The sequence below is a fragment of the Podarcis tiliguerta genome, assembly GCF_965153285.1.
Source record: "Podarcis tiliguerta genome assembly, chromosome: 12".
NCBI lineage: Eukaryota > Metazoa > Chordata > Lepidosauria > Squamata > Lacertidae > Podarcis > Podarcis tiliguerta.
In genome coordinates this window covers 58,047,931-58,073,988 of record NC_139545.1, presented here as the reverse complement: position 1 = coordinate 58,073,988, position 26,058 = coordinate 58,047,931, and the positions used below count along the sequence as shown (strand labels likewise).

Here is a 26,058-nt window from a genome sequence, read left to right as displayed (position 1 = left end):
CCCACTCAGCCAAGAAGCTTGTGGGCTGGGCTGGGGCTGCTTACCCTTTCCTTTCCTTTCCTTTCCTTTCCTTTCCTTTCCTTTCCCTTTCCCTTTCCCTTTCCCTTTCCCTTTCCCTTTCCCTTTCCCTTTTTTAAAACTTCCATATTCATCCATCTGTTTATTTATCCTTCATTAGCTTGGAAATCTTCAGCATTTCTTTTCTTTTTAAAAAAAATAATTTTCATTGGTTTTACATATAATCACATTACGTAACATCACACCCTCTTGTTTTATTTCTTGGGCTCAACTGAGCCTCACGGCTTCCCTCCCTCCCGTCCGACGCTTCACAAAATTAAACTTTGCATCTTTACATTTCGCTTTGCTTCCTATCCTTGTTATACCATCACCTAAAATATGATATTGCTCAACCTAGGTAGGTAGCAATTTCACCTTACAGATCTTCGGATACCCCTGCTAATGGTGTTAATGGCTTACAGTTGTCTTTCAAATATAATACAAATTTGTTCCAGTCCTTTTAGAATGCTTGGTCTCACTGGTTCCGGATTCTTCCCGTCAGTTTCGCCAGTTCTGCAAAGTCCATCCGCTTCACCTGCCACTCTTCTAACTCCTCTGGCTTCCATCTCTGGGCTAACAAAACTCTTGCCGCAGTTGTTGCATATAAGAACAATTTTTTATCTCGTCTCAGTATCTCTCGGCTACCCTTTTCCAGCCTTCCCCTCGGGGCTGTTGTGCAGTTAAAACCAGGGAGCCAAGTAGCAGCACCGTCAGCAGGAAGGACAATTCCCATTTATCCCAAGTGGCTAGCGGAAGGTGACTCTCTTTTCTCTCCATCCTTGCAGGTGTCCCCCAGCGGGTGGCCGCTTCCTGAAGGTCTCACCTTCCCCCAGCCAGGTAAAGCGCATGTCTTCCCAGACGGGGGGGGGGGGGGCTTGGTCCCAGCCTTCTCCAAGATCTGCACCCGTCACCTTTCATTCCTCCATGTTGATGGGATAGCCCAGTGGGTAGAGCACGAGACTGCATTTTGAATTGCATTTTAACCTGTATTTTAAATTGGATTTCATTATGTTTTTACTATAATTTTACTGGTGTTAGCATCCCTGAGCTCGGCTCTGGCCGGGGAGGGCGGGGTATAAAATAAAATTTATTATTATTATTATTCATGATTCTGAGTTGTCACAAGATAGACCATTATTGGTGATAGTGATTCATTTTTCTCATAAATTACTTACCGTACATCTGTGGCAGTGAAGGCTTCTGTGGGTTTGGAAAGTGGTTATACATAAATACGCCATAAATTTCCTCTGTCCTGTTTCCATTGATCAGAATGTGTGAAAATATTTTGCATGCAGTATTCGCTGCTGAATTTTACCGTTGTCTCCTCTAGTGGGTTGTGCAAGCTGCTGTCCTGAGCAATGGTTTCCATTTATTTATGGGACAGGGTTAGGGGCCACTGGGGAAGAGTTCATGGTACCAAGCGGCTAGGAGCCCCCAAACTCTTGGGAACCTCGGATACAGCAGAACTAACACTGGCCTCCCTCAAGAGGCTGTTGTGCCGATTTCTAGGCTGATGCGTGTTGTGATGTGCCCTGAGATCCATGGGCAAAGGGCGGCATATTAGTGTAATAAAATAAAAATAAATCTTGCTTTGCAAATCCACGGAAGCGGGACCAGGGAAGAGAGCTGGTGGAAGAAGATTGGAAGAAATTTAAAGATTATTTACAGAAATATTGCAAAATTAGTGAATGTTAGAATGATGTTGGATTGAGGTTAAGGGATTTTTAGCAATAATGTTATGAAAGAGTATGCAAAAATGGAATGTTAATAGGTGGAAAGTTAAAGCTAAAATATATTAAGATCAAGATTAAGATAAAGGTAAAGAGGGAAAGGATTTGCTGAATATATAAATTGAATTGGAATACAAAGAGGGGAGGTGTGGGAAGGTCCGAGAAACAAGCAAATGCAAGATATGTTATGAAAGATTGAACTGTTTTTAATTGCTTTTTTTGTATTTTTCTTTTTTTCCATTTTGTGAAAATCTTAATAAAATATTATCATAAATAAATAAAAAAAACACAAATCCACGGAAGCGAGGCTGGGGGCGCCTCTAATGCTTTGGATTTGTGCCCCCTCTCGACACAGGTTCCTGCAGCGAAGCGCTCGGTCTGGAAGACGGGCGAATCCACCAGCAGCAGCTGAGCGCCTCGTCCTACCAGGACGGGAACCCACCAGACGCCGGGCGCCTCAACATCGTGCCCAACATGTAAGTCTGGGGGTCCAAGTCAGCTTCCTGGAGTCAGGGACAGATGGGGGGGGGAGCTCAGAGAGCATTGGGGTGAGGGTAGCATAGGGGTTTGCATTGCAGAAGGAAGGAAGGGGTCAGACAATTCGATGGTGATAAAAGAAAGTGCATAGTTAATCTCTGGAGCTCCCTGCTGCAGGAGAAAGGGACGGCCACCCACTTGGGTGGGTTTATGATTATTTTTTAATACTTTTTATTTTCAATGCAAAGTTACAAGAAAAATTACAAACATAAAATCCTAAAAAAATGAGCAAACCAACAAAAACAAAGCAAAACAATCAGAAACCAAAAAAAGTAAAAAAAAAACACACCTACAAAAAAACCATGCCATCATACTAATTTTTACGTACATATACACATATCGACTTCCTTCCTCTGTTTTGAGACCTCAAAAAATCTTTCTGAATTGCTGTATCTAATGTAAATTACCTTTACACCTTTCACACCGCTTTTCAATTTCTTTAACCCCGCAAAGCTTCATTCGTTACATACCGATATACTTACTCCAGAACAATGTTTTTTCATATATTCTTTAACACAATCCCATTCTTATGCTAATTTTTGGTCCGATTGTCCTCTTAAGAATGCTGTGAATCTTGCCAAATTTATATATTCACAAAGTTTATTTTGCCATTCTTTTATTGATGGGATTTTTCCCCCTTTCCAGTTTTTTGCTATGAGCATCCTGGCAGCTGTTGTTGCATAAAGGAATACTTTCTTTTGATCGCCAGGAATATCTTTTGTAATTATACCTAAAAGGAATGCCTCCGGTTTTTCACTAAAATATATTTTAAACATGTTTTTTTGATTTCTTCATATATTTCATTCCAAAATTGTTTAATAGGTCGGCATTCCCACCACATGTGAAACATTGTTCCTATTTCTTTCAATATGATTATTGTCATTTATTATTCCTATTTCTTAAATTGGTAGGCTGCCCTTCAGCTGTAGACGTCAGGGCATAAAAATACAAGATGAAAACCACAAAATATGTTAAATCCTCTTTAAAAGAGAATTAGACGAGTTCCTGGAGGAGGAGAGGGCTGAGGAACTTGTGACTATTAATGTTAAAAAAAATGGGCTATGGAAAAATTTATGTGTTGCCCCCCCCCTTCCCCTGATGCCCTCGGCAGCTGCTTATTTTGCTGAATGGTTAATAGGCCAAACCTTGATGCTTCTCCTTCCCCCCACCAGGCAGAACATGGCCCCCGGGTGGAGCCCGGGCCCCTCGGACCCCGACCCCTATTTCCAGGTGGACTTCCTTCAGCCCACGTTCCTCACTGCCGTGGTCACGCAAGGCGGGGGGCCCTCCCGGGGCTACGTCTCCCATTACCGCCTGGTCTACAGCGACGACGGGGTCAACTTCCGGGTTTATGCCAGATCTGGATACGGCCCCAGCACTTCCCTGCGGGCCCAGGTACCACCTCTGCCCATGCCCTTCGTCCTTCCTGGCACAGGGTCCTCCTGAGCGGGTGCTGAGGACGGGCTCCCCCACTTCCCAGGAGGTCTCTCTGGGCTCCCAAAAGAAGGCAGAGCTGCTCAGTGGGTTGGCGTGGGAAGAGATCCCCAGGTCTCATCTAGTCCACCCTGCCCTGCAACGCAGGAATCACAGCTAAAGCCCCCCTGACAGACGACCCGCTTGCTAAGCACTCATCCTGCTCAGCTTGCGCCAAGAAGACATGGAAATCAGATTTTATCCTGCTCTACTTTATCTTCTTGCTCTGTTGACGAAGCAGTTATGTTACTTTCATCTGTCAATCTATTTATTGCCCCCACCCTTCCTTCAATATTTAAAAACAACTTACAGTCCCTGAAAATACTGTGGGTCCTAAGACATACAGCTATGGTGCTAATATCACAGAATCGTAGAGCTAGAAGGGACCCACAGAGTCATCTAGTCCACCCCAAAAAACACACTAAAAGAAGATTAAAATTAACATAGCTTTCTAAGCATCTGGGGAGGCTTGTCTAAACAAGAATGCTTTGAGCAGGTGCCTGTTTGATCTCAAGAGGCAGGGAGTTCCCAAGGGCAGGGGCTGCCACACTGAACAACCAAGTCCTAAAAAATGCGGAATGAGGATTATGGGCTGTCAGTAGCTGTGCCAATTCTGCCCATCAACGCTTACCTGGAGCAACGCTGAACTCGATGGCACCTAATTTCATAGCTGTCAACTTTTCCCTTAGGACATACTTTTAGAAGGCCTTGGCAGAGTTCTACCAAAGCCCTTTTTCAATAAAAACAGTGGGGGGAATAGTCATGCCCCCCCCCCCCCCGTTCTGAGCCTCACACTTGCCCTCTGCCACCTCGGCTTACACTTCTCAACTTCCCGCAGGTCCTGGAGGGCAATTTCAACAGCGCCACGGCAGTGCGCCAGGAGCTGCGCCCGCCCATCTTGGCCCGCATCCTCCGCCTCGTGCCCACGGAGTTTCGCGGGAGCCCCTCCTTGCGCATGGAGGTGATCGGCTGCCCCTGGAGTGAGTTTGGGGGGACTGGCGGGGGCACCTGGAGGGTTCTTCCGGGGGAAGGTGGTCGGCTGACGGGGTCTCTCTTCCAGAGTCTGTGCCAGCCTCGGACATCCTGGCATCCTCCAGATGCTTTCGATAGCAGTTAAACTGTGGAACTCCCTCCCACAAGAGACAATGATGGCCCAGGTGGTTTGAAAAGAGTAACAGACAAATTCCTTGTGGAGGAGAGGGCTATCTAAGGCTACTAGCCATTACTCCTGTCCTTGGGCATGGAAGATAGAGGGTAAGGAATGGGGGGAGGCCAAGGCTGGCACAGGGCAAGGTTTTCTCCAGGAAAACCATGCCCCCCCCATCTTTGCAATTGAGGCTTTATGGGAAGCTGCTTTGAGTACAGGGGTACAGGGGAACCTCGGTTTTCTAATGTCTCCGTTGACATACATTTCAGTTTTCGAATGCCGACACCCCGGAAGTAAATGCTTCTGTTTTTGAACGGTTCCATTCCTGAACAGCTTCCGAGGCACGTTCTTCATTTCCCCCCGTTGACTTTGCAGCCAGCCCTTTGAACCTCAGTTTTTGAACTTTTCAGAAGCCAAATGGTCTTCTGGAACAAATTACATTCAGATACCGAGGTTCCACTGCACCTTGGTTTTCGAACGTCTCCGTTGATGAATGTTTCGGTTTTCGAATGCCGTAAAACCCGGAAGTAAGTGCTTCCGTTTTTGAACACATCTCAGAAGTCAAATGTATATGTTATTTTTCTCAACATTCTCCATTAAATTTGCAGACCACCCTTTGCGCCTCGGTTTTTGAACGTTTCGGAACTTGAACTGCCTTCCGGAATAGATTACCATATTTTTCGCCCTATAGGACACACTTTTCCCCCTCCAAAAATGAAGGGGAAATCTGTGTGCGTCCTATGGGGCAAATACAGGCTTTCGCTGAAGCTTGGAGAGTGAGAGGGGTCGACCCCTCTCGTTCTCCAGGCTTCAGGAAGCTATCAGCAAGCCTGTGGAGCCCGCGGGGCTCCCCACGCTGCGGATAGCAGCCTGCTGCCCGGCTCGCAAGATGCCCTGAAGCAGAGCGCCCCACGCGCCGGGCAGACATTGGCCAGCCCCACAAGCTTGGGGGACAGCGGGGAGGTGCAGCGCTGCCATCCCGCTGTTCCCCGACCTGGTTTTGGGGGGGAAATAAATGAATTCCCCCCCTTTATTCCCCCCCCAAAAGAAATTAGGTGCGTCCTATGGGACGGAGTGTCCTATGGGACGAAAAATACAGTATGTTTGAAAACCGAGGTACCACAATTACTCCATTTGAGGAGGACACTGCAAAACCTGCAGATTTTCCTGCAAAACTATTACAAAACTTTGGTACGGTTTTGGGGTGAATCGGATGTTGGATTTCCACGTGTTAACCACAAACCCCAGTTTGATGTATCTATTATCGGTTTTGCTGTTTTTGTTTTCACTATTTATTTGCAATTTTGCTTTGTAGTTTACCTTGCGAATGGCCCTGCGAAGGGCAGTTTGTCAATCAAACACACAAACAAACAAGCAAACAGATAAAAATAAAACGTTTGGGGGCGCTGCAAAACACGGGGTTTGCGCTGCACAACGCTGCCAAGCAACTGCAAACCTTTGACACCGGTTTGGACACCAAATCCTGGGGTTTGTCGTTCATGAGGCCGGATTCTCAAGCTTCTCCCCTGCTTCTTTCCAACCCCACAGCTGGTGTGACCTCTACGGTCACTGGCACAAGACCCCCTGCCCCAGAGAGAGCATCTCCTCCGCAGTGGCTCACCGGGCTGCCAAGTGTATCGCAGGAGTCCCAGCGCCCTGGAGGAGCAACCGGCGTCCCGGAATTACCCCGGATCCGGCCCTCCAAGGAGCCTCCTGCCTCACCTTCCTGGTCCACCTCCTGGCCATTGGGATCCACTTTGCCCAGACTCGCGACTGGTACCCCTGGCACGACGGTGCTGCCCACGTCCCAAACCTTTCCGTACCAGCCAGGCCTGCGAACCACGCTGTCCGGTAAGCAGGGCTGCCGTCTCCAAAGGGGGCGGCAGGGGGATGTGTCCGGCGCTGATCTTGCTCAAGGAGCATTTGGAACGCTCTGTAGGGTTCTGGTCGCCTCACCTGAATGAGGAGATTGTAGAGTTGGAAAAGGTTCAGAGGAGGCCAAACTTATGGAATATGCAGAAATGGCAAACCTTACTGGGAGAATAAGAAATCAAGATGACAAACTTTTTAGAAAAGGATGGGAATGGTTTATTGAATATTTACAGATAAATTGTAAACGGATAAAAAACACTGGCAGTATTATCTTTTTAGGGGGGGATTTATGGGGGGGGGGGAAATGAGGTTGATATGTTTTTGATAAATTGTTATGTTGAAATGTTTAATAATAATAATAATAATAATGAGCCCTGTGGTTGGATCCAGCCTGTGGCCCATTTGGTCCAGCTTCCTGCTCTCACAAGGGCCATCCTGGGAAACCCGCAAGCAGGATCCGAGCCCCAGAGCAACTGGAAGTCAGTCCCCCTGCCAGCCCCCAATAAGGTGCTGTTTTCCTCTGACAGCGCTGACTCGAACTCCCAGCCCCGGGCTTCCCAGAATCCTCTGCACCCAGGGCCAGTTCGCCTGTGAAGTCTTCGGCTGCGTTGAGGCCGCCTTTGTTTGCGACGGCCAGGAAGACTGTCTGGATGGTTCGGACGAGATGCACTGCGGTGAGTCTTGCTACCTGCTGCTCCCTTTGCCAAGAGGCGAGAAACTCCGGGGATCCAAGGCGCAGACGCAGCTCCGGTTTCCACGAAACGGAGTCCAATGTGGTGCCTGTAATTTGCACATATATCCAACCTGGGATCACAGGTGCTCTGTGGGTGCCAGGGAAGATCTCAAAAGTGCCACTGCACCCACGCACGGAGGCCACACGGCTGGTGGCAAGTGCCGTTAACCCAAAGTTCAGGGGTTGGTGGTTCTCCCCCAGGGATGCTTTTGCCGTCTGTCAAGTCACCCAGTGTGCCAGGGCATGGTCTGAATCAGAGGACTGGAGAATGCATTCTCAGGCAGATCAGCTCCTCTCTGAAGAGGAGGAGGAGGAGGTAGGGGTGTACGAAGGGGGGCAGAGGGGACAGGCCACCCAGGGCACAACCGGGGGGGTGACAAGATGGCCTGCTGCCCCCCCAGCTGTAGAGCGGAGGAGGGCGTGCACACAGTCAGTGTGGGCGCTGCGCCTGCACGGCGTCCATACAGGCTGCTGCTTGCATGGCGACCGTATGGACATCTGTACGGGCTGGCGCTCACGTGTGGCGTCTGTGCAGGCTGACACTCACGTGGCAACCATACCAGCTGCTGCGCGTGTACAGTCTGTACCAGCTACCACATGTGTGCAGTCCTTACACACGTCACGCATGTGTCACCAAGCGGTTTGCCCTGCCCCGGGTGACGGAGAGGGTTTCTCTGCCACTGGGAGGAGTAGGAAGATTCGCCCCACCCCCTTTCCAGCAGTTTCAGGGACAGAGAGAAACACGGACACTGAGCTGTTTTGAGAGGAGTTGCCTAGTTACTAGATAATGGGAAGAGAGACAGAAGGGAGGGAGCAGTCAGCAGAGGCATCATTAAAGAGTGTGGTGGGCCCTCCCTCCCCAAGAACTAGGAGGTCTGTCTGTATTAAAGAACAAAGACTAGAGAGGAGAAGGAACTTTCCTTTGGCGCCCAAGATGTTGCTGGGGATGGAGAGGGGAGGATTTAGAGTAGTCAGCCACTCTCCTTGTGGAGAGATGTGGATTTTTGCTTGTAACCAGGTGACAAAAAGGACCACAAAATATAATCTGCTTGTTAATTATTGCCAGTGAAGTTACCAAAGGGAGGGGAGGACTCTCCACGCCTGACAAAGTGGGACTAGGCGCCTGGTCTCCCTGGTCCTAGTCCGACGCTCTAACCATTGCATTGCACTTCCCCCCCAGGTGGTCCCACTGCTCCTGCCACCCCCGCTGCGACCCTGTTGCCCCCACTGGGCCCTCCCAGCGTCTGCTCTGCCAAGCAGTTCACCTGCGGTAGCGGGGAATGCCTGGCGCTGGAGCGGCGCTGCGATCTCCGCCAGGATTGCCAGGATGGGTCCGACGAGGCCAACTGTGGTATGTCAGATTGGGGCGGATAATCGTTCCTCCCCCCCCCCCCATTCTGCATGAGAGGCATGAAAAGGGCGGAGGAGAGGTTTTCCGCACTCAGGCACAGTCTCTGATTGCTTGGAAAAAACTCTGGATAGGAGGGGACTTAGGCGGCTGTGGGGAGGCAGGGACTTTCAGTCTCAGCAGCTGATCCATGGGGCCAGACCTACTGGGGATGAGCTGTTGTGCTCATGAGTCCTGACAGTCAATCAATCAATCATTTTATTTGTATGCTGCTTTTCCAAAGTTAAAACTATGCTCAAGGCAGCTTACAACGTATTAAAAAACCCACATAACTACAAACATAAAAGCAGTTATAAATAATAAAGAAAACTTCAAAAAGTGCACAACCCAACTGAACAATTATAACACCACATTAATCCAAAATGAAGATAAAAAAATCAGTATCAACAGCCACAATGCCCCCCCCCCAACAAAACCCCCTCAACAATGCCCCAACCCAAGACATTTCTGTGTATCATTTTTGACAGTCCACCAAGTCTGTGCTGATTGTGTTCTTGCTAATGAAGAGCTAACTTGCACAGTGTGGTTTGCTGCCAGCTCACACCTGCCATGTGTCAAATTTAAATCTGTGGCCCCTCCCACTTCTGCCTCTGGCTCCACCCACCACTGGCCATGTGGCCCCTGGAAGGTTGTCCAGCACAGAATGTGGCCCTTGGGCGATGAAATGTTAGGAATGTTTCGCTGCAAATGGAGGAATTTCTCTCCTGGCCTTTGCCTGAACTATAGTTCTGGTCCAATCCTGCCTCTCTCCCTTCTCTGGCAGCGGACTGCATCATGTCCCCATGGACCACCTGGAGCGAATGCAGTCGGTCGTGCGGGCTGGGAGTGACCTTCCGGCGCCGGGACTTGCTCCGCAACGCCCTCCCCGGGGGGCAGTGCGACCGCGATGAGTTTGACAGCCGCTCCTGCTTCCTGCGGGCTTGTCCAGGTAGGGCCTTCTCCCCACTTACCTGGGAGCAGCGGGTTCCCGGACAGGCGGGACTCAAAAGGCTCCCTCAGCTTCTCATCGTCTCTGCAGATGCCTGGCCTGAAGGAGAACCCTTTGGGCTAGGAATTGAATTTTGCAGTTTTGAAAGTGCTGAATATTGCAAACAGAAACTTATTCGTATAGAATCGGTGCCAACCAGATGCCCCCAAAGTGAAACCCGCAAGCAGGATTCGAGCCCCAAAACCCTCTCAAGCCTTCTCAGGCCTGAAGCCCTTCATAAAAACATAGAATTATGGAATTGTAAGGTTGGAAGGGACCCTGAGGGTCATCTAGTCCAACCCCTTGCAATGCAGGAATATGCAGCTGGATCGAACCTGCAACCTTTGTGTTATCAGCACCACGTGCTAACCAACTGATTTATCTTTTTTGCATGCTGCTTTGAGGCTGTTTAGTTTGCAATCTAGTGGTGTCTACGTTTTATGAAAGATGCAGAGTTCATTTCATAAAATGAATACACCACTAGATTACAAACTAAACAGCCTCAAAGCATTTTATCGTGTGGGGTGGGGAGATAAATCAAACGTTAGCAGTAAGGAAGATTAACAGCAATAATTTAAGACATTCAAAATGTTGAAATAACAACAACTGGCTGAAAACAGGATTGAAACTTTCTAAGCACCTGAACAGGCTTGCCTGAACAATAACGTATTTAGCAGGCACCAAAAAGAGTGCAAGGGAGGCATCTCTGCCTGATGTCAAGAGGCAGGGAGTTCCAAAGTACAGGTGCTGCCACACTAAAAGATCAAGTTCTTGCAAATGCAGAACGGGTGTTATGCGTCACCTGTGCCAAATAATAATAATAATAATAATAATAATAATAATTTATTTATACCCCACCCATCTGGCTGGGTTTCCCCAGCCACTCTGGGTGGCTTCCAACCGAATATTAAAAACAACACAGTGTCAGATATTAAAAACTTCGCTAAACAGGGCCGCCTTCAGTTGTCTTTTAAAAGTAAAATAGTTGTTTATTGCCTTGACATCTGGTGGGAGGGCGTTCCACAGGGCAGGCGCCACTACTGAGAAGGCCTTGCGAGGTGGGCTAAAGCGAAGAGCTTGCAGGCTTCATGTGCAGCATTTTGCTTAAAACGTTCATTTTGCCAGACTCATAAAAACACATCTTTCATTCATAGTGGACGAAATCATTTAAACCGGCTCCCCGTTATTAATTCAAAAAAGACACGGGAAGGTTGGCATGACAAACTACTGCCTTAAGATACAGGGGTCCAAGTGTAGAATATTCTGTGGTTGCATGATGAGGAGGAAGGAGCTCAGTCGCGTGGCTCTCTCTCTCCGCCCAGTTAACGGCGCCTGGGCATCCTGGGGCGAATGGTCGGACTGCGACGCCGAGTGCCGCGGCGGTGTGCGGAGCCGCACCAGGACCTGCGCCGACCCCCCGCCCAAGAACGGGGGGCAGCCTTGCCCGGGGGACGCTGTGCAGATGGAGACTTGCAACCAGCAGCCCTGCGGAGATGCCCGGGGTAAGTGCTGGCTGCAGTTGGGAGACAGGGAGGGTCAGAAAGGAAAGGTGGGCCGTTGATGGAGCCTGAGATGGGGGGGGGGATGAGTCTGGGGGATGGCAGGAACATTGGGAAACTCAACAAAAACAGTGAACAATTTGGGGACAAAAGAACAGAGAGGTTTTGTCTTTCTTTACATCAGGCCTTGTACGTACCAGAGAGGCCTTCAACCAAACACACAGAGGAAAAAGTCCCACAGAAACACACAGCCAATCAGGGCCCTGTGCTTCCTCGCTTTAGATCATGCCTGGTTGCTAAGCAACTCCTTCTCCACCCTCTATAGCCGAGTTACTGAATTAACCCTTGAGTTACAAACTGAATGATCCCTGGACTTCCAACATTGGGCAGAAGGGCAGGAGCAATAGGCTCTTCTGGTCTGCCTTGTGAATTACAAAGGTGCTGGTGATAAAAGAAGCTTATAAGTCCAGGGGGAAGATTTCCCTGGGCTTGCCTCCTTGAAATGAATGGAAGTTGCACAAGCCCAAGTACCATTCACTTCAATGGAGCTTGCACAGGGGAGTAGAAGTGACTGCTGGGTTGTGCTGTCGGTTTTGGGGTCTCCATATTGTCGTCTTCGAACACAGGGGCAAGGGGTTTGGGGGGAGATCAGCTTTAAAGGTTAGGTCAGCCAGGAGGCATTTCCTCAGATCAACGGCAGCCCCACTTCATAATCTTTGGATACGGAGGCTCTCTACACACTACTAGACCCTTTTTAAAGCACATTTCTCCCCCTTCAAAGAATTCTGGGCACTGTTAAGGGCTGCTGGGAATTGTAACTCTTTGGGGTAAAACTACATTTCCCAGAATTCTTTGAGGGAAAGATTGTGCTTCAAAAGTGCTTTAAAAGCAAGGCTTTATTTCCTGTTATAATAATAATAATAATAATAATAATAATAATAATTAATAATGCCATGCCCATCATATAGAGAAGTGGGTAGAATTAATCTTTGCTTGATATGGGTGAACTTTTTTTAGTATTTTGGTTTATGACTGTGGCTTTAATGCTTCTTAAGTTATTTGTCTATTATTTATGTATTCATTTATATCCCATTTCGCCCTCCAAGGAGCACCATTGTTCTCCCCCCATCTCCTTTAATCCCCACAGCAACCCTGTGAGGTAGACTAGTCTGAGGGACAGCGACTGGCCCACAGGACGCACCCAGTGAACTTCATGGGAGAATTTGAACCCTGGTCTCTCCCAGGTTCTCGTCCGGCGCTCTAACCACTGTGCCACACTGTCTCTCCTCATTTGTATGGAGTACCACCACCTTTTTTTCTGCCTTTTTTATACAAAAAAAAAGTTTAAAGGTGCAGCGTATAAGCATCCTGAAAACTTGAGGCTAGAAGGGGTGGAAGGCTGGATGGCTGGAAGCCCTGCCCCCTCCACCCACTAGGCTTCGCTTCCCGCCTCCCCTCCCCTGTTTCCTCTGCAGACTGCGGGCCAGACATGGTCTACGTGCAAGCCGGGCACTGCGAGCGAGGCCTCGTGGCTCCGTGTCCCCAAACGTGCCGCCAGCTGAGCCTGAAGACCAGTTGCCCCAGCAGCTGCGTGGAGGGTGAGCATGTTTTCCCCGGGGCTAGGAAGGGGGCACCACGTTCCTGATCCCTTCCTAGCCTAGAAAAGGGGCTCCCTCGATCCGTGCCCCCTGCTCTGACCTCCAGCCCCCTCTGTCTCCCCTCCCAGGCTGCCGCTGCCCCCCGGGGCTCTTCCTGCAGGACGGGGGTTGCGTGAACGTCAGCCAGTGCCACTGCTTCTTCGACCATGAGCGCCGCATCCCGGGGGAGATGTTCCTGAGGGACAACTGCAGCCAGTGGTGAGTGGGGGATGGGGTCCCTCTGGTGCCCCACCCTCGTCCTCCTCCTTTTCCCCCCTCCTCCTCCTCCGGCAGGGCTCCGGAGAGTGTAGGGCACAGTCAGGCAACCAGGGGAGTGACCCAGGAGAGGGGACTGGAAATTAATTAATTAATTAATTATAAATTTTATTTATACCCCACCCTGCTCGGCCAGAGCCCGGCTCAGGGTGGCTAACACCAATAAAATTACAGTAAAAACTGTATTAAGAAAAAAACAACTTAAAATACAGGTTAAAATGCAATTTAAAATGCAGCCTCATATTAAAAGTTGCCCATAGATCAAAACCATGAAGGGGAGGGAAACAGAAGGGTCAGACTGAGTCCAAACCAAAGGCCAGGCGGAACAGCTCTGTCTTGCAGGCCCTGCGGAAAGATGTCAAGTCCCGCAGGGCCCTAGTCTCTTGTGACGGAGCGTTCCACCAAGTCGGGGCCAGTGCTGAAAAGGCCCTGGTCCTAGTTGAGGCCAGTCTAACCTCCCTGTGGCCTGGGACCTCCAAGATGCTTTTGTTTGAAGACCATAGGGTCCTCCGCAGGGCATACCAGGAGAGGCGGTCCCGTAGGTACGTGGGTCCTAGGCTGCATAGGACTTTAAAGGTCAAAACCAGCACCTTAAATCTGACCCTGTACTCCACCGGGAGCCCTGCCACCCACAAGGCAGGAGTCTGAGTGTCAGGCTTCAGGGAATCTGATACCCCACCCTCACGGCAGGCCCCAGTAATGGAAAGACAAGAAGCTCTTACCAAGGTCTTTTATTCAATATTCACCGAGAGATGTAGAAGTGCAGTCTCTGGGATAATGGTGTTGATCTGAGTGAAGTCCCACCCCCTCCGTCTCTCGTATTATACATCATCCCTGCGTTGGCTGACCTGTGCTTTCTGCCTCTGAGCTTTCTGTTCTCCTACTTTCGATGCCCGCCGGGTTCTGGGAGAGGGAGGGTCTGGCATGCTTTCTAAAGACACTGAGTCTTTCTGCTGTCTCTCCCCTGGTGCTTCTTCGACTTCTTCCTGCTCGTCTCTTAATATTTCCCAGCTTCTCCCCTCTGCAGCCTCTGAACTGTGACCTTCTGCAAGCCGCTGTTCTAAATCTATACTGTCTCCCCCTTTTCTGGGTAGTGCAGGAGGAGGGGGCGGTCTCCACCATTCCTCCCCAGACTCTGACACTGACGAGGAGCAAGAGTCGGGCGGTCTGAGGTGAAGGAAGGCGCACGGGATTGGGCAGAGGAAGAAGGGATGGTTCAGGCGAGGGACAAGTCAGTAGATTGCCCACCATCCTCTGCTCCACTGCCTCCTAGTGCTAGGAGGGGCGTGAAAAGGGAAGAGCAATGACGACTTCTGCACGGGAGAAGTCTCGGATTGTGGGCCCATAACCCGCCAGGGAGGGTATCTATGCCGGAGGAGCCAAGGGTCTCGTTCTTTCGGAAACTGCTCCATTCCACCCAGACCTGTGGCCAGCCGCCTAGAGGCTAACACTTGGGAGGCCGCCCAGAAAAGAATGTGGCCCTCCCACCAGACCAGAATGGCAGGTGAAGTTAATGGACTGTGCTGAAATAGCTAAAATGACCGGAAGAGTCAGAAATCAGCAAGACCAAAATTTTAACAAGGAGTGGGGGAAATTTATAACTTAAAGACCATTGTAAACAGTTAAAATCGTTAGTAGGGTTGGAATAACACTTGTAGTTTAATGTTGAGTTCTGGACATAACAGAAGAGGCAAAGGTTTTGGATTACAGTATCATAAAAAATGCAGGAGGAAAGGATAGGACCCACAAAGGGGAGGATGGAAGTCCAGGAGATTCCTGTGAATCTTGTTTTTATTATTTATGTGTGATATATCTCTGTACAATATTTGCAAAACCAAATAAATTTTATATATAAAAAAAGAGAACGTGGCCCTCAAGATATGAAAGGTTCCCAATCTCTGCCTTTGCCCCTGGGGCTGATGGGAGTTGGAGTCCCATCAGGGCTTGGAGGGTCACAGGTTTCCCCCTTTTGGGGTGGTGGTGGTGGGGTCCAGATTCAGTCCTGACGAGCTTTTGTCCTCCGCCTCCTTCCCGCTCCTACCACCAGTGTCTGCCTGGAAGGCACCGTGACCTGCGACTCGGTTTCCTGCCCTGTTAAGTGCGGCTGGTCGGCTTGGTCTCCGTGGAGCCCTTGCGGAAGGAGCTGCGGTGTCGGCATGCAGCAGAGATTCAGGTGAAGGAGGGCAGCCTCCACCTGTGGGCGGGATGTGGCTGATGGGATACTGCTGGAGAGACGGGGGCATCCGGCAGGCCCCCAGCTGGCTCAAGCCACCGGCCGGCAGCCGGACGATCACCAGTCTCTCTTGGAACAGCATCAATCAGTGACATGAGCCTCAGATACGTTTAGAGACTCGTGCACGCTCTGTCAGCAGAGTGTGTAAATCACCTCACAGCAGAAGAGGCGGACAGAGAGATGTGCAAGCATAATGTACAGCATTTATTCAGCATAGTTCAGGAACAACGGAAAACATGTCTGCTTCCCTTCGTCTCCAGCAAAACAGCAGTAACACAAAAGCTATATACAAACGGAAAGTTCCCAGCAAGTGCTGGAAGTAAACAGGCATGTGACACACAACAGCCTGTTCCCTTTTAAGGTGGAACGGAACTATATCCTAACAGTGGCCTCTCGATGCAGGTCTTTTTTATTCGGCCCTCCCAAGGAAGGTTGTGATCAAAATGTGTGTGTGTGGGGGGGTTGTTTTCTCTCCTTGACCCCCAACTCGTCCCACTGGAGTAGGTGATGTGAATTAGTCATTGACATTGCCTTTTTATTTAAGATCTCAGAGCAGATCACAGCATAAAAATACAAGATAAAAACAAAATACCTAAAAAGAAAACAAAATTTAAAAACACACACCCAATAACCCCCCTCCAACACATTTAAAAGGGCATGGATGTCCATCAGCCTGGTTGAAGAAACCCTGGCAGGTAGCTCTCCAGTCTCCAACCTGTTTAAAAACCGACAACCAAAGAGAGACCACCACTTTTCAGTGGAGTCTGTTCCACTGTTGAAGAGCTCTTACCACCAGAAAGATCTTCCTAATGTTTAGACCTGTGGGTAGAGGGCAGTAAGGTAAAGGTAAAGGTACCCCTGCCCGTACGGGCCAGTCTTGACAGACTCTAGGGTTGTGCGCCCATCTCACTCAAGAGGCCAAGGGCCAGCGCTGTCCGGAGACACTTCCGGGTCACATGGCCAGCGTGACATCGCTGCTCTGGCAAGCCAGAGCCGCACACGGAACGCCGTTTACCTTCCCGCTAGTAAGCGGTCCCTATTTATCTACTTGCCCCCGGGGGTGCTTTTGAACTGCTAGGTTGGCAGGCGCTGGGACCGAACAGTGGGAGCGCACCCCGCCGCGGGGATTCGAACTGCCGACCTTTCGATCGGCAAGCCCTAGGCACTGAGGCTTTAACCCACAGCGCCACCCACGTCCCAGTATATAAATTCAAATAACAACAAGAGCAGCAATAATGGTCGGAATCGCCTTCCTTGTCATCTGAGGCCATCGCTTCAGACCCTGCCCTCTGGAGCAGCAAACAGCAAGCTTGCTGCATCTTCCGTGTGATGACAGCCCTTCAGATATTTGAAGAAATTTATTACAATTATAAACGTAACACATGTATTAGTTGTAGTCGCTATGTGTTTTCTTGATTTTTTTTAAAAATGAATGGATGGAACTGTCATTGAAATTCTACTCAGTATTGATCCAGATTAGATTCCAATTTATAGTTAGCAGAGTAAAATCTTAAACACATTGCAGGATTTCCCCCCAAAAGTAGACCAGAGGCAATGAATATTTCATCCAGCAGAGCTTTACTGCTGCTGAAGGCAGATGAGCATCATGGTCACAAATCCAATACATTCAGGATTGGCCCTGTCGATAAGAAGTTGCAGCAGACTTCACAGTAATTTATAATAAGTCTAAGCCTTAACACTAAGCACACCACATACAGAACACCACACCAGAAAGAAAGAGAGATACAAAAGAGTGAAACGCAGGCTCCTTCTGGCCTTATTATTACAGTCAGCCAGGGGCGAAGGAAGGCGCCGTGACACCAGGGGCGGGCATCACTACGTAGGGCACATGTGCGGTGTTTTGTTGTTCTGTATGGGACAATGACAATAAAGATTATCGTATTGTAACCAGTTTAAGGCAGCTGTACTCAGCTTCTCGGAAGAAATAACCCAAACATCATGAACCTTCTGCTTACTTCTTTCACACAAAGAGGTTTCCAGAACCCTCTTGAATTAAGCAGAATAGGAAAGATCTCTGCACATCAGATCAATACTTACTGCACTAGGAAATGCAAACGGACAGGAACAGCCGTCCTTTCCCCAGTAATATGTTATACAAGTCCTCTTCTAGGATAGCTCAGTCAGTAGAGCAGGAGACTCTGAATCTCAGGGTTGTGGGTTCGAGCCCCACAGGGGGCAAAATATTCCTGCATTGCAGGCGGCTGGACTGGACTCTACAATGCAATGCTTCTAAGTTGCTTAGAGATACTTGATGAATAAGAGAAAAGGCATTGCGGCATCCTTCAGGGGTCCATCCACCTGGATGGGTGCAGAGGCAGAGCTGAACCCTCTCTTCCCTGTCCCTAACTTATGTACCACCCTGCCTCTCTTGCAGGTCTCCCTCCAACCCAGCTGCTGCCAATGGCGGTGCCCCGTGCCAAGGCGATGCCCAGGAGGTCCGCGAATGCCACACCGTCTGCATCTCAGGTAAGGGGTCCCGACAAGGGAGAGGTGCGTCACATTCATGAAATAAGTAAACCCTATGCCTTGGGAGGCTGGAGGAGAAGCTCCACTCCTCTGCGTCAGCTGTCAGGCAAGTCTCTTGTTCAGGGAGTGGTTTTGAACTCTTTTTTTAATATGCTTTATTGATATTCAAAAAAGCACAACAAACAATTGTATGAAACAACCGATTGAGAATACAAGAAAATATCAATGTTTGCTAATTCATATCACCATACATTCTTCTTTAAAAAATTCCTACGACTTCCCACCACCATGTATTTACAATATTACTTAAGGTATCTGATACACAGTTAATCTCGATTTTCTTTTTACTAATATTTGTCAATATTATATTCTCTTATATTTATTTATCCTAATAGAGAAGTCATTCAAATGCTGCCACTGACAATATATTACTGCAATAATCCTCTAGGGATTTTCTGTACATGTCTCCTTTTCGAATAAAGATTTTTCTGTCACTTTTGCCAGTTCGGCGTACTCCAACTTTGTCACTCCAGCTTTGTTGGGATTTCCTCTCCCTTCCAGTTCATTGCGATCAGTATTCTTGCTGCTACCGTCACATACAAGAATATTTCCTTTGCGTTTTTTTGGTATGTCTGGGCCCAAAACCCCCAGGACAAAAGCCTCCAGGTTTTGTTTTTTTAAATGATACCTTGATCATGTTTTTAAGTTCCTCATTCCGCCTGCCAGTAGGCTAGAGCCCTCACTTCTCCTGGAAGGGGACCCAGTGACCCCCAACCCCAAGGCTTCCTGTGCCCCACACTTTTCCTCCTGTCCCTCCCCAGAGATCACCTTCGCCTGGAGCGAATGGACGCCCTGGTCCCCCTGCTCAAAAACCTGCTACTACGCCACGGACGTGGTGGGTGTCAGGAAGCGCTTCCGGGACTGCAATGGCACCACGGATGCCGCCAGCTGCAGCGGGGAGACGGTGCAGGAGGAGCTTTGTGACACGCCCCCCTGCCCAGGTGAGAGGATGGGGGCAGAAGGATGGGGGCAGCGCTGAGCCCCCCCCCCCGGGCTTGGGGTTGATGGGAGTTTGCAGTCTGAAACATCCAAAGGGCATCAGGTTGGGGAATTGCGTCCTTTGGGGTCCGAGGTTTGGCTGATCTTGCCTGAAAGGTGGTCGCCGTACAGGAAGCGCCCTCAGGTTCTTCCCCGGTGCAGTGGCAAGTCGAAAGAGCATTCCTGCATTGCAGGGGGGTTGGGATAGATGACTGCTGAGGGGCCCTTCCAGCTCTATGATTCTAGGATAGAGAAACGGAATTGTAAAGTTACCCCGGGGGTCATTGAGTTCAACAGCCTCCAATGCAAGGATCACAGCTAAAGGAGAGACCATCATCATCATTTTATTTGTATGCCGCCTTTCCATAGTTGAAACTATGCTCAAGGCGGCTTACAACACAACAAGATTTACATAATTACAAACATAACAGAGGTCATAAACAATAAATAAAACACCTCAAAAAGTACACAACCCAATGGAAACAATTTCCACGCAAATCGTAAGAGCTAAAACTAAAAATGCAACAATGATATTGATACCAGCAACAAGCTCTCTCAACCCCCCTGTAAATAAATACTCCAGCCAGAGGATCTGTTCAACAGCTTCAGCTTTTGTAGCTGGAGTCAGTCCGCTCTCCCAGACCAGATGGGAAAGGGCCGGCAAGGCAGGGTGCAGGTCTTCCAGGGCTCACAGCCAAGGTGATCCCATTTAAAACAACACAGATAAAAATAAACAATTTAAAAGTAGCTGCAGTCTTTGTGAAGCCTGTCAAGCCAGGCGGAAAGAGGCCAGGGCAGGGTCCTTCAGGCCCTCAGCAGGCAGACCACCTCCTTATCATCTTTTGTTCCTTCTTCCCTCCCTCCCTCCTCCTACTCAGTGGAAGGCATCTGGACCCCGTGGACCTCCTGGTCCCAGTGCTCGGCCCCTTGCGACTCCGGGGTCCAGACCCGCAACCGCACCTGCTCCAAGCCAGCCCACGGGGGCCCAGAGTGCTCCGGACCCCTCATCCAGACCCGCGATTGCAACACCCAGCCCTGCAAAGGTACACATTTGGGATACGGGGTCCCTGTCAGGCGTGGAGAGCCTTCCCCTCCCTTCGGTAGCTTTGCAGATAAGAATTAACAAGCAGTTGATAGATTTGTGGTCCTTTTATTACAGCGCCATGTTGTGAGCACAAATACACAGCTCTCCGCAAGGAGGGCAATTGGCTAGTCTAATCTTCCTTCCGGCTTCCACAGCATTTCAGGCGCCCACGGGAAGTCCCCCCCTCCCTCTGACTCCTTTGCTCTCTGATATGTTTGGACCTCCGAGTCCGTGGTGAGGGGGTGTCCGCCACGCTCTCGAATGACATCTCAACTAGCTGCCCCCTCTCTTCTGGTTCTGTTGTCCTTATCTCATAACTGGGCAACTCCTCCCTAAGCTGTCCATCTCCTGTTTCTCTCTCTGCTTCTGAACACGCGGAAGACAAAGGCGGGGCAACCCTTCAGAGAGAAGCTGGTCTGGTCCTCATCTTCAGACCTTTCCCTGACACTGTCACAGGCCAGTTCACGGGCGATCGAAGTCCCAGCTGGGGATGTCAGGACTGGGAGCAAGATGGCGGGGTGGGAGCAGGAATGGGAGTCCAGAAGCCAGGAGTCAGAAAGCCAAAAGTCAGAGGGTCAGAGGGCCGGGAGTCAAGACAAGGGTCCAAGGGTCAGGAAGCAAGGAGTCACGAAGTCAAGGGTCCGAGGGTCAGGAAGCAAGGAGTCACAAAGTCAAGAGTCCGAGGGTCAAGAAACAAGGAGTCACAAAGTCAAGGGTCCGAGGGTCAAGAAACAAGGAGTCACGAAGTCAAGGGTCTGAGGGTCGAGAAGCAAGGAGTCACGAAGTCAAGGGTCCGAGGATCAGGAAGGAAGGCGTCATGAAGTCAAGGGTCGAGGGTCAAGAAACAAGGAGTCACAAAGTCAAGGGTCAGAGGGTCAGGAAGCAAGGAGTCAGGGGTCTGAGGGTCCAAGGGTCAAGAAACGGGAGTCCAGAAGCCAAGAGTCAGAAAGCCAAAAGTCAGAGGGTCAGAAGGCCGAGAGTCAAGGGTCTGAGGATCAAGAAGCAAGGAGTCACGAAGTCAAGGGTCCAAGGGTCAGGAAGCAAGGAGTCAGGGGTCTGAGAGTCAGGAAGCAAGAAATCATGAAGTCAAGGGTCCAAGGGTCAAGAAGCAAGGAGTCAAGGAGCCAACACCGCAAGGCAGGGAGCGTGTTGCTGTGGCAAAGAGCCGAAGGGAAATGCTGACCTTATATCCCTTCCCGGCTCACCTGTGTGGCCGCGCCTTGCCTCTTCAGAACAAACTTAGGAAGGCCCCAGTCCTGCAAAGGTCACAGGGCCTGGCTCCTGCACGCACTCCTGACAGACACTTCCTCTCCAGCCCCCCCCATCCTGCTGCACCTCTGTGCCCCCCACCTCTCTCACCGAATGCCTCTCCCTTTGTCGTCCCCCCAAACCCCGCACAGCGCTCTGCCCGGGGAACCTGGTGTACCAGACGGCCGAGGAGTGCGAGCGGAAGGGGGGCGCCTGCCCCCGCCTCTGCCTGGACCAAGGCTCCCGCGTGGAGTGCGCCTCCCGCTGCCACGAGGGCTGCTCCTGCCCCGGGGGACTCTACCTGCACAACGACACCTGCCTGCCGCTCAGGGAGTGCCCTTGCTACCACCAGGGGGAGCTCTACCAGCCGGGGGACGTCGCCCTCCTGGACTCCTGCAACAACTGGTGATGAATATATTGCATTTCTTCTCCTTCTTTTTCCTTCTTTTTATTTATTCCCACTCCCAGGAGACCCCCCCTTATGAAAACCTGTATTCCTACACACACACACCACAATTTGTAATTGTATGCATCTATAAAACACTTCCTTCTTAAGTGATCCCCTAGTTATATATTTATTTCGCCAGAAGCCTAAAGGTGTATACGGAAGGTGCCAGGCGAGACTAACTGGGGAGAGCCTTCCACAAACTGGGAGCCACTGCAGAAAAGGCCCCGTTCTCATGTTGCTAACCTCCAGACCTCTTTTTTCTCTCCAGAAATTATTTAGTATTTCAGATTGAAATTTCACAGTCACGTATCCCATGTACGACATAAAAACTAGATTCCAAGGATTTTAACTGTTTACAATGGTCTTTAAGATAAGTTATAAACCCCCCCCCCCCCCCCATTCCTTATTAAGCTTTTCACCTTTCTGATTTCTCATTCTTCCGGTCATTTTAGCCATTTCGGCATAGTCCATTAACTTGACCCGCCTGCCTTCTCTGATAGCGACCACGGCTGCGCGGATGTTACTGGCCCAGAGATGGAAAGAAGATAAAGTCCCCACCCTCCGGGCCTCGATCCGCCCTGCTCTTCCGAGTGCAAAGCATTCTAAATGATTTTCATCTTGCATTTTCCCATTGAGGCAACTCGTAAGACATCTACTCAGTGACATAATATGCCCCTTTTCCTTTTACAGCACCTGCAAAGATGGAGAGATGTCGTGTACCACTGAGCCTTGCCCAGGTAAACAGAGATGACTGCCTTTCCTACTAGGTCAGAGTATTTATCGCTCTAGCCCAGGATGGCTCACACTTGGCAGTTCTGCAGGGTCGAGAAGCGGAGAAGGACTTAGAAACATACCATCGAAGAATTGCAGAGTTGGAAGGGACCCCAGGGGTCATCTACTAACGCACCAAAATTTATACAAAACAGATAGTTAACGATATATATATACACCATATTTCATTTCTTCTTTTCTTCCAATTGACTTCCTTCATCCTCTACACGGTTCTCTTTTCGTTTTTGGTAAACTGTCTCCTTCTTAGTTTGTTATTACCCCTTTTTCTTACCATTTTTAACTCAAGTACCATAAATTATCCTGCAGAAGTTAATCGAAACAAGTCTAAGTATTAATTTGGGGGCACTGCTTTTAAAGGTATTCTCTATATTTTTCACAAGCTGTGCTATCATAATGATTAAGGTTTTAAATGATAATTTTAGGTTATATGTTAGTGACTAAGTTTTAATTTATATATTTTTAAACTGTTGCTATATCTGTATTGTCCCTGTTATACCTAATTGCAAATTCAAATTTATCCCTGTTGTGTTTTATGACTTCTTTGATATTGTATGTGGGCTGGAACTGGTCTGTGACCAAAATAATAACATTCAATTCCATATTTTTCCCATTCTTTTGGGAATTTTTGCTTGGGCAGACCCTTAATTGCCTCTTTCAATTTAGCCAGTTCAATATAATCAAATAATTTGTCTTGCCATTCTTATTTTGTCGGCATTATTTCTTTTTTCCATTTTTTAAAAAGTAACTTGAGAATTAAGTCCTTGTTATGTTTCTTACATGCTTTTGGAAAACTGACCTCGAAAACACACAAATGAAAAATAACTTGGGTCTCTGAACACCATATCTTGAGTGGGCTTGAGTTCCATCAGCGGCTCGTTTTATTTTACAGTATTTTATATAATAAATTTAATAATAGAAATAATATCTGGGGAAGGCGCTCGGAAAGAGATTCCCCCTGCCCTGAGCTGGCCTCCCTCTCTGCAGCCGACTGCGCCTGGAGCGACTGGACGGCCTGGAGCTCCTGCAGCCGCAGCTGCAACGTGGGCACCCGGCGCCGCTTCCGCTCCAGCTCCCAGCCCCCTGCCTCCGACGGAGGACAGCCCTGCCAGGGACCCAACGTGGAGATTGAATTCTGCAGCCTGCAGCCTTGCCAGGGTAAGAGAGAGTGGGGAGGGGGGTTCAGGGAGAGGGGAGGGGGTGAGTGGGGACAGAGGGATGGGGAGGAAAGGGAGTAGAGGAGCACACTGAAAAGAGGGAGGTCGCCGCTGATTTGATTCATTACATTTCCAGGCCTCTTTTCATTCGATTGAATCCCAAAGGAGCTTACAAACCATAAATACAGTGGTGCCCCGCAAGACGAATGCCTTGCAAGACGGAAAACCCGCTAGACGAAAGGGTTTTCCGTTTTGGAGGTGCTTCGCAGGACGAATTTCCCTATGGGCTTGCTTCGCAAGACGAAAATGTCTTACGATTCTTGCGATTTTTTTTCGCTCCCCACCCCCTTTTTCTAAGGCACTAAGCTGCTAATAGCCTTTTAGCAGCTAATCCGCTAATCCCTTAATCCCTAAGTGTGGTGTAGTGGTTAAGAGCGGTAGTCACGTAATCTGGGTAACCGGGTTCGCGTCTCCGCGCCTCCACATGCAGCTGCTGGGTGACCTTGGGCCAGTCATAGTCTCTCAGCCCCACTCACCTCACAGAGTGTTTGTTGTGGGGGAGGAAGGGAAAGGAGAATGTTAGCCGCTTTGAGACTCCTTAAAGGGAGTGAAAGGCGGGATATCAAATCCAAACTCTTCTCTTCTTCTTCTTCTTTAATAGCCGCTAAACCGCTAATAGCGCTAATCCGCTAATAGTGTTGCTTCGCAAGATGAAAAAAACGCAAGACGAAGAGACTCGCGGAAAGGATTCCTTTCGTCTTGCGAGGCACCACTGTATAACAGAACTGAATATCACAAATACAGTAGAAATAATGTAGAATACAGTGGTACCTTGATTCTCAAACGCCTTGGTTCTCAAATGCCGAAAATCCAGAAGTAAGTGTTCCGGTTTTCAGAAGCCGAATGTCCAATGCGGTTGTCGGCTATTGTTTCTGGGGCACCTGCACCAATCAGAAGCTGCGCCTTGGTTTTCAAACATTTTGGAAGTCAAATGGACTTCCGGAACGGATTAAGTTTAGTGCTTTTGTTTTTGCTCTTTATTTTGCCTTTTTTGTTTTTGAGGCTTTCTCGGTTAATTTGTTTTTGTGACTGTGTGGAACCCAGTTCAGCTACTGATTGTGTGACTGCGGAAATGGATAAAAGCTCCCCCCCCCCATCCAAACAATGACTATCATCAGTGCAAATAAGGGGGGGAAAGTAATTTTAATTTGTATGATCTACAATACTATCTTATTTATTTTATAGTACAGTGGATTGATTATTGCTTTTGTTTTATGGATCAATGGTCTCGTTAGGTAGCAAAATCATGTTAAATTGCTGTTTTAGGGGTTGTTTTTTAAGAGTCTGGAACGGATTAATACGTTTTGCATTACTTTCTATGGGAAAGCGCGCTTTGGTTTTGGAACACCTTGGTTTTGGCAAGGACTTCCAAAACGGATTAAGTTTGAACACCAAGGTACCACTGTAATTAACAATTACAATTTGCAGCATACTGTTGACAAAGCAGCAACTGAAAAATAAGCTGAACCTCACAATTAAAGTCATATCATATGATTTTTAAAAAGCTGCATTTATAATCTATAAAACAATATTTGAAAGCATTAACAAAATAGCGACCAAAAAATAAACTTAGCACCGTTAAGTTCATGCACACTCTCTCGACATCCTGCATGACTTGTAATCTTCTGCTCCTTTCAGCACATTAAAATACACAGGCACATGGTGCCCATGGCCGCAACTCCCTCCTGAAGGTTCCTTGGGCCAGAGGTGGGGGGGCAGCAAGCCCACCTCCCCACCCATGGCTAACAGCTTCTCTCCCCCTTTCACAGGGGCTAGAGGGTGGGGCAAGGCAGGTGGGAAGAGCCATGGCCTGGTGGCCAACACAGAGTCTCTCCCCCATCTCCACCCTTCCTCTGGGGCGTCTCATTGTGCCCTCCTGGGTGGCGGCTAATGGATTGAGGTTGAATCCTGACAAGACAGAAGTACTGTTTTCGGGGGACAGGGGGTGGGCAGGTGTGTGGGACTCCCTGGTCCTGAATGGGGTAACTGTGCCCCTGAAGGACCAGGTGCGCAGCCTGGGAGTCATTTTGGACTCACAGCAGTCCATGGAGGCGTAGGTCAATTCTGCGTCCAGGGCAGCTATCTACCAGCTACATCTGGTATGCAGGATGAGACCCTACCTGCCCGCGGACTGTCTTGCCAGAGTTGTGCATGCTCTAGTCATGTACGTTTCCGAGC

General features: G+C 49.1%; 2 protein-coding genes across 3 annotated transcripts in view; one reads left to right on the top strand and one right to left on the bottom strand.

The window, feature by feature from the left end:
- The window catches only part of LOC310660977 (uncharacterized protein), a 776,342-nt gene that overhangs the window by 674,813 nt on the left and 75,471 nt on the right, over window positions 1-26,058 (bottom strand). The gene's annotated exons all lie outside the window — the stretch shown is intronic.
- Window positions 1-26,058, top strand: part of LOC310661359 (SCO-spondin-like) — a gene marked incomplete at its 5' end in the record, with an annotated part of 165,801 nt that overhangs the window by 71,772 nt on the left and 67,971 nt on the right. The window contains 18 exons of the mRNA XM_083407208.1: window positions 843-894; window positions 2,143-2,263; window positions 3,497-3,719; window positions 4,636-4,777; window positions 6,493-6,795; window positions 7,344-7,490; window positions 8,730-8,900; window positions 9,721-9,885; window positions 11,247-11,426; window positions 12,899-13,021; window positions 13,150-13,279; window positions 15,384-15,509; window positions 17,965-18,056; window positions 18,878-19,057; window positions 19,973-20,137; window positions 21,579-21,831; window positions 22,565-22,611; window positions 23,651-23,821. Coding sequence (XP_083263334.1) covers window positions 843-894; window positions 2,143-2,263; window positions 3,497-3,719; window positions 4,636-4,777; window positions 6,493-6,795; window positions 7,344-7,490; window positions 8,730-8,900; window positions 9,721-9,885; window positions 11,247-11,426; window positions 12,899-13,021; window positions 13,150-13,279; window positions 15,384-15,509; window positions 17,965-18,056; window positions 18,878-19,057; window positions 19,973-20,137; window positions 21,579-21,831; window positions 22,565-22,611; window positions 23,651-23,821 — 2,791 coding nt within the window. The remainder of the gene's footprint in view (window positions 1-842; window positions 895-2,142; window positions 2,264-3,496; window positions 3,720-4,635; window positions 4,778-6,492; window positions 6,796-7,343; window positions 7,491-8,729; window positions 8,901-9,720; window positions 9,886-11,246; window positions 11,427-12,898; window positions 13,022-13,149; window positions 13,280-15,383; window positions 15,510-17,964; window positions 18,057-18,877; window positions 19,058-19,972; window positions 20,138-21,578; window positions 21,832-22,564; window positions 22,612-23,650; window positions 23,822-26,058) is intronic.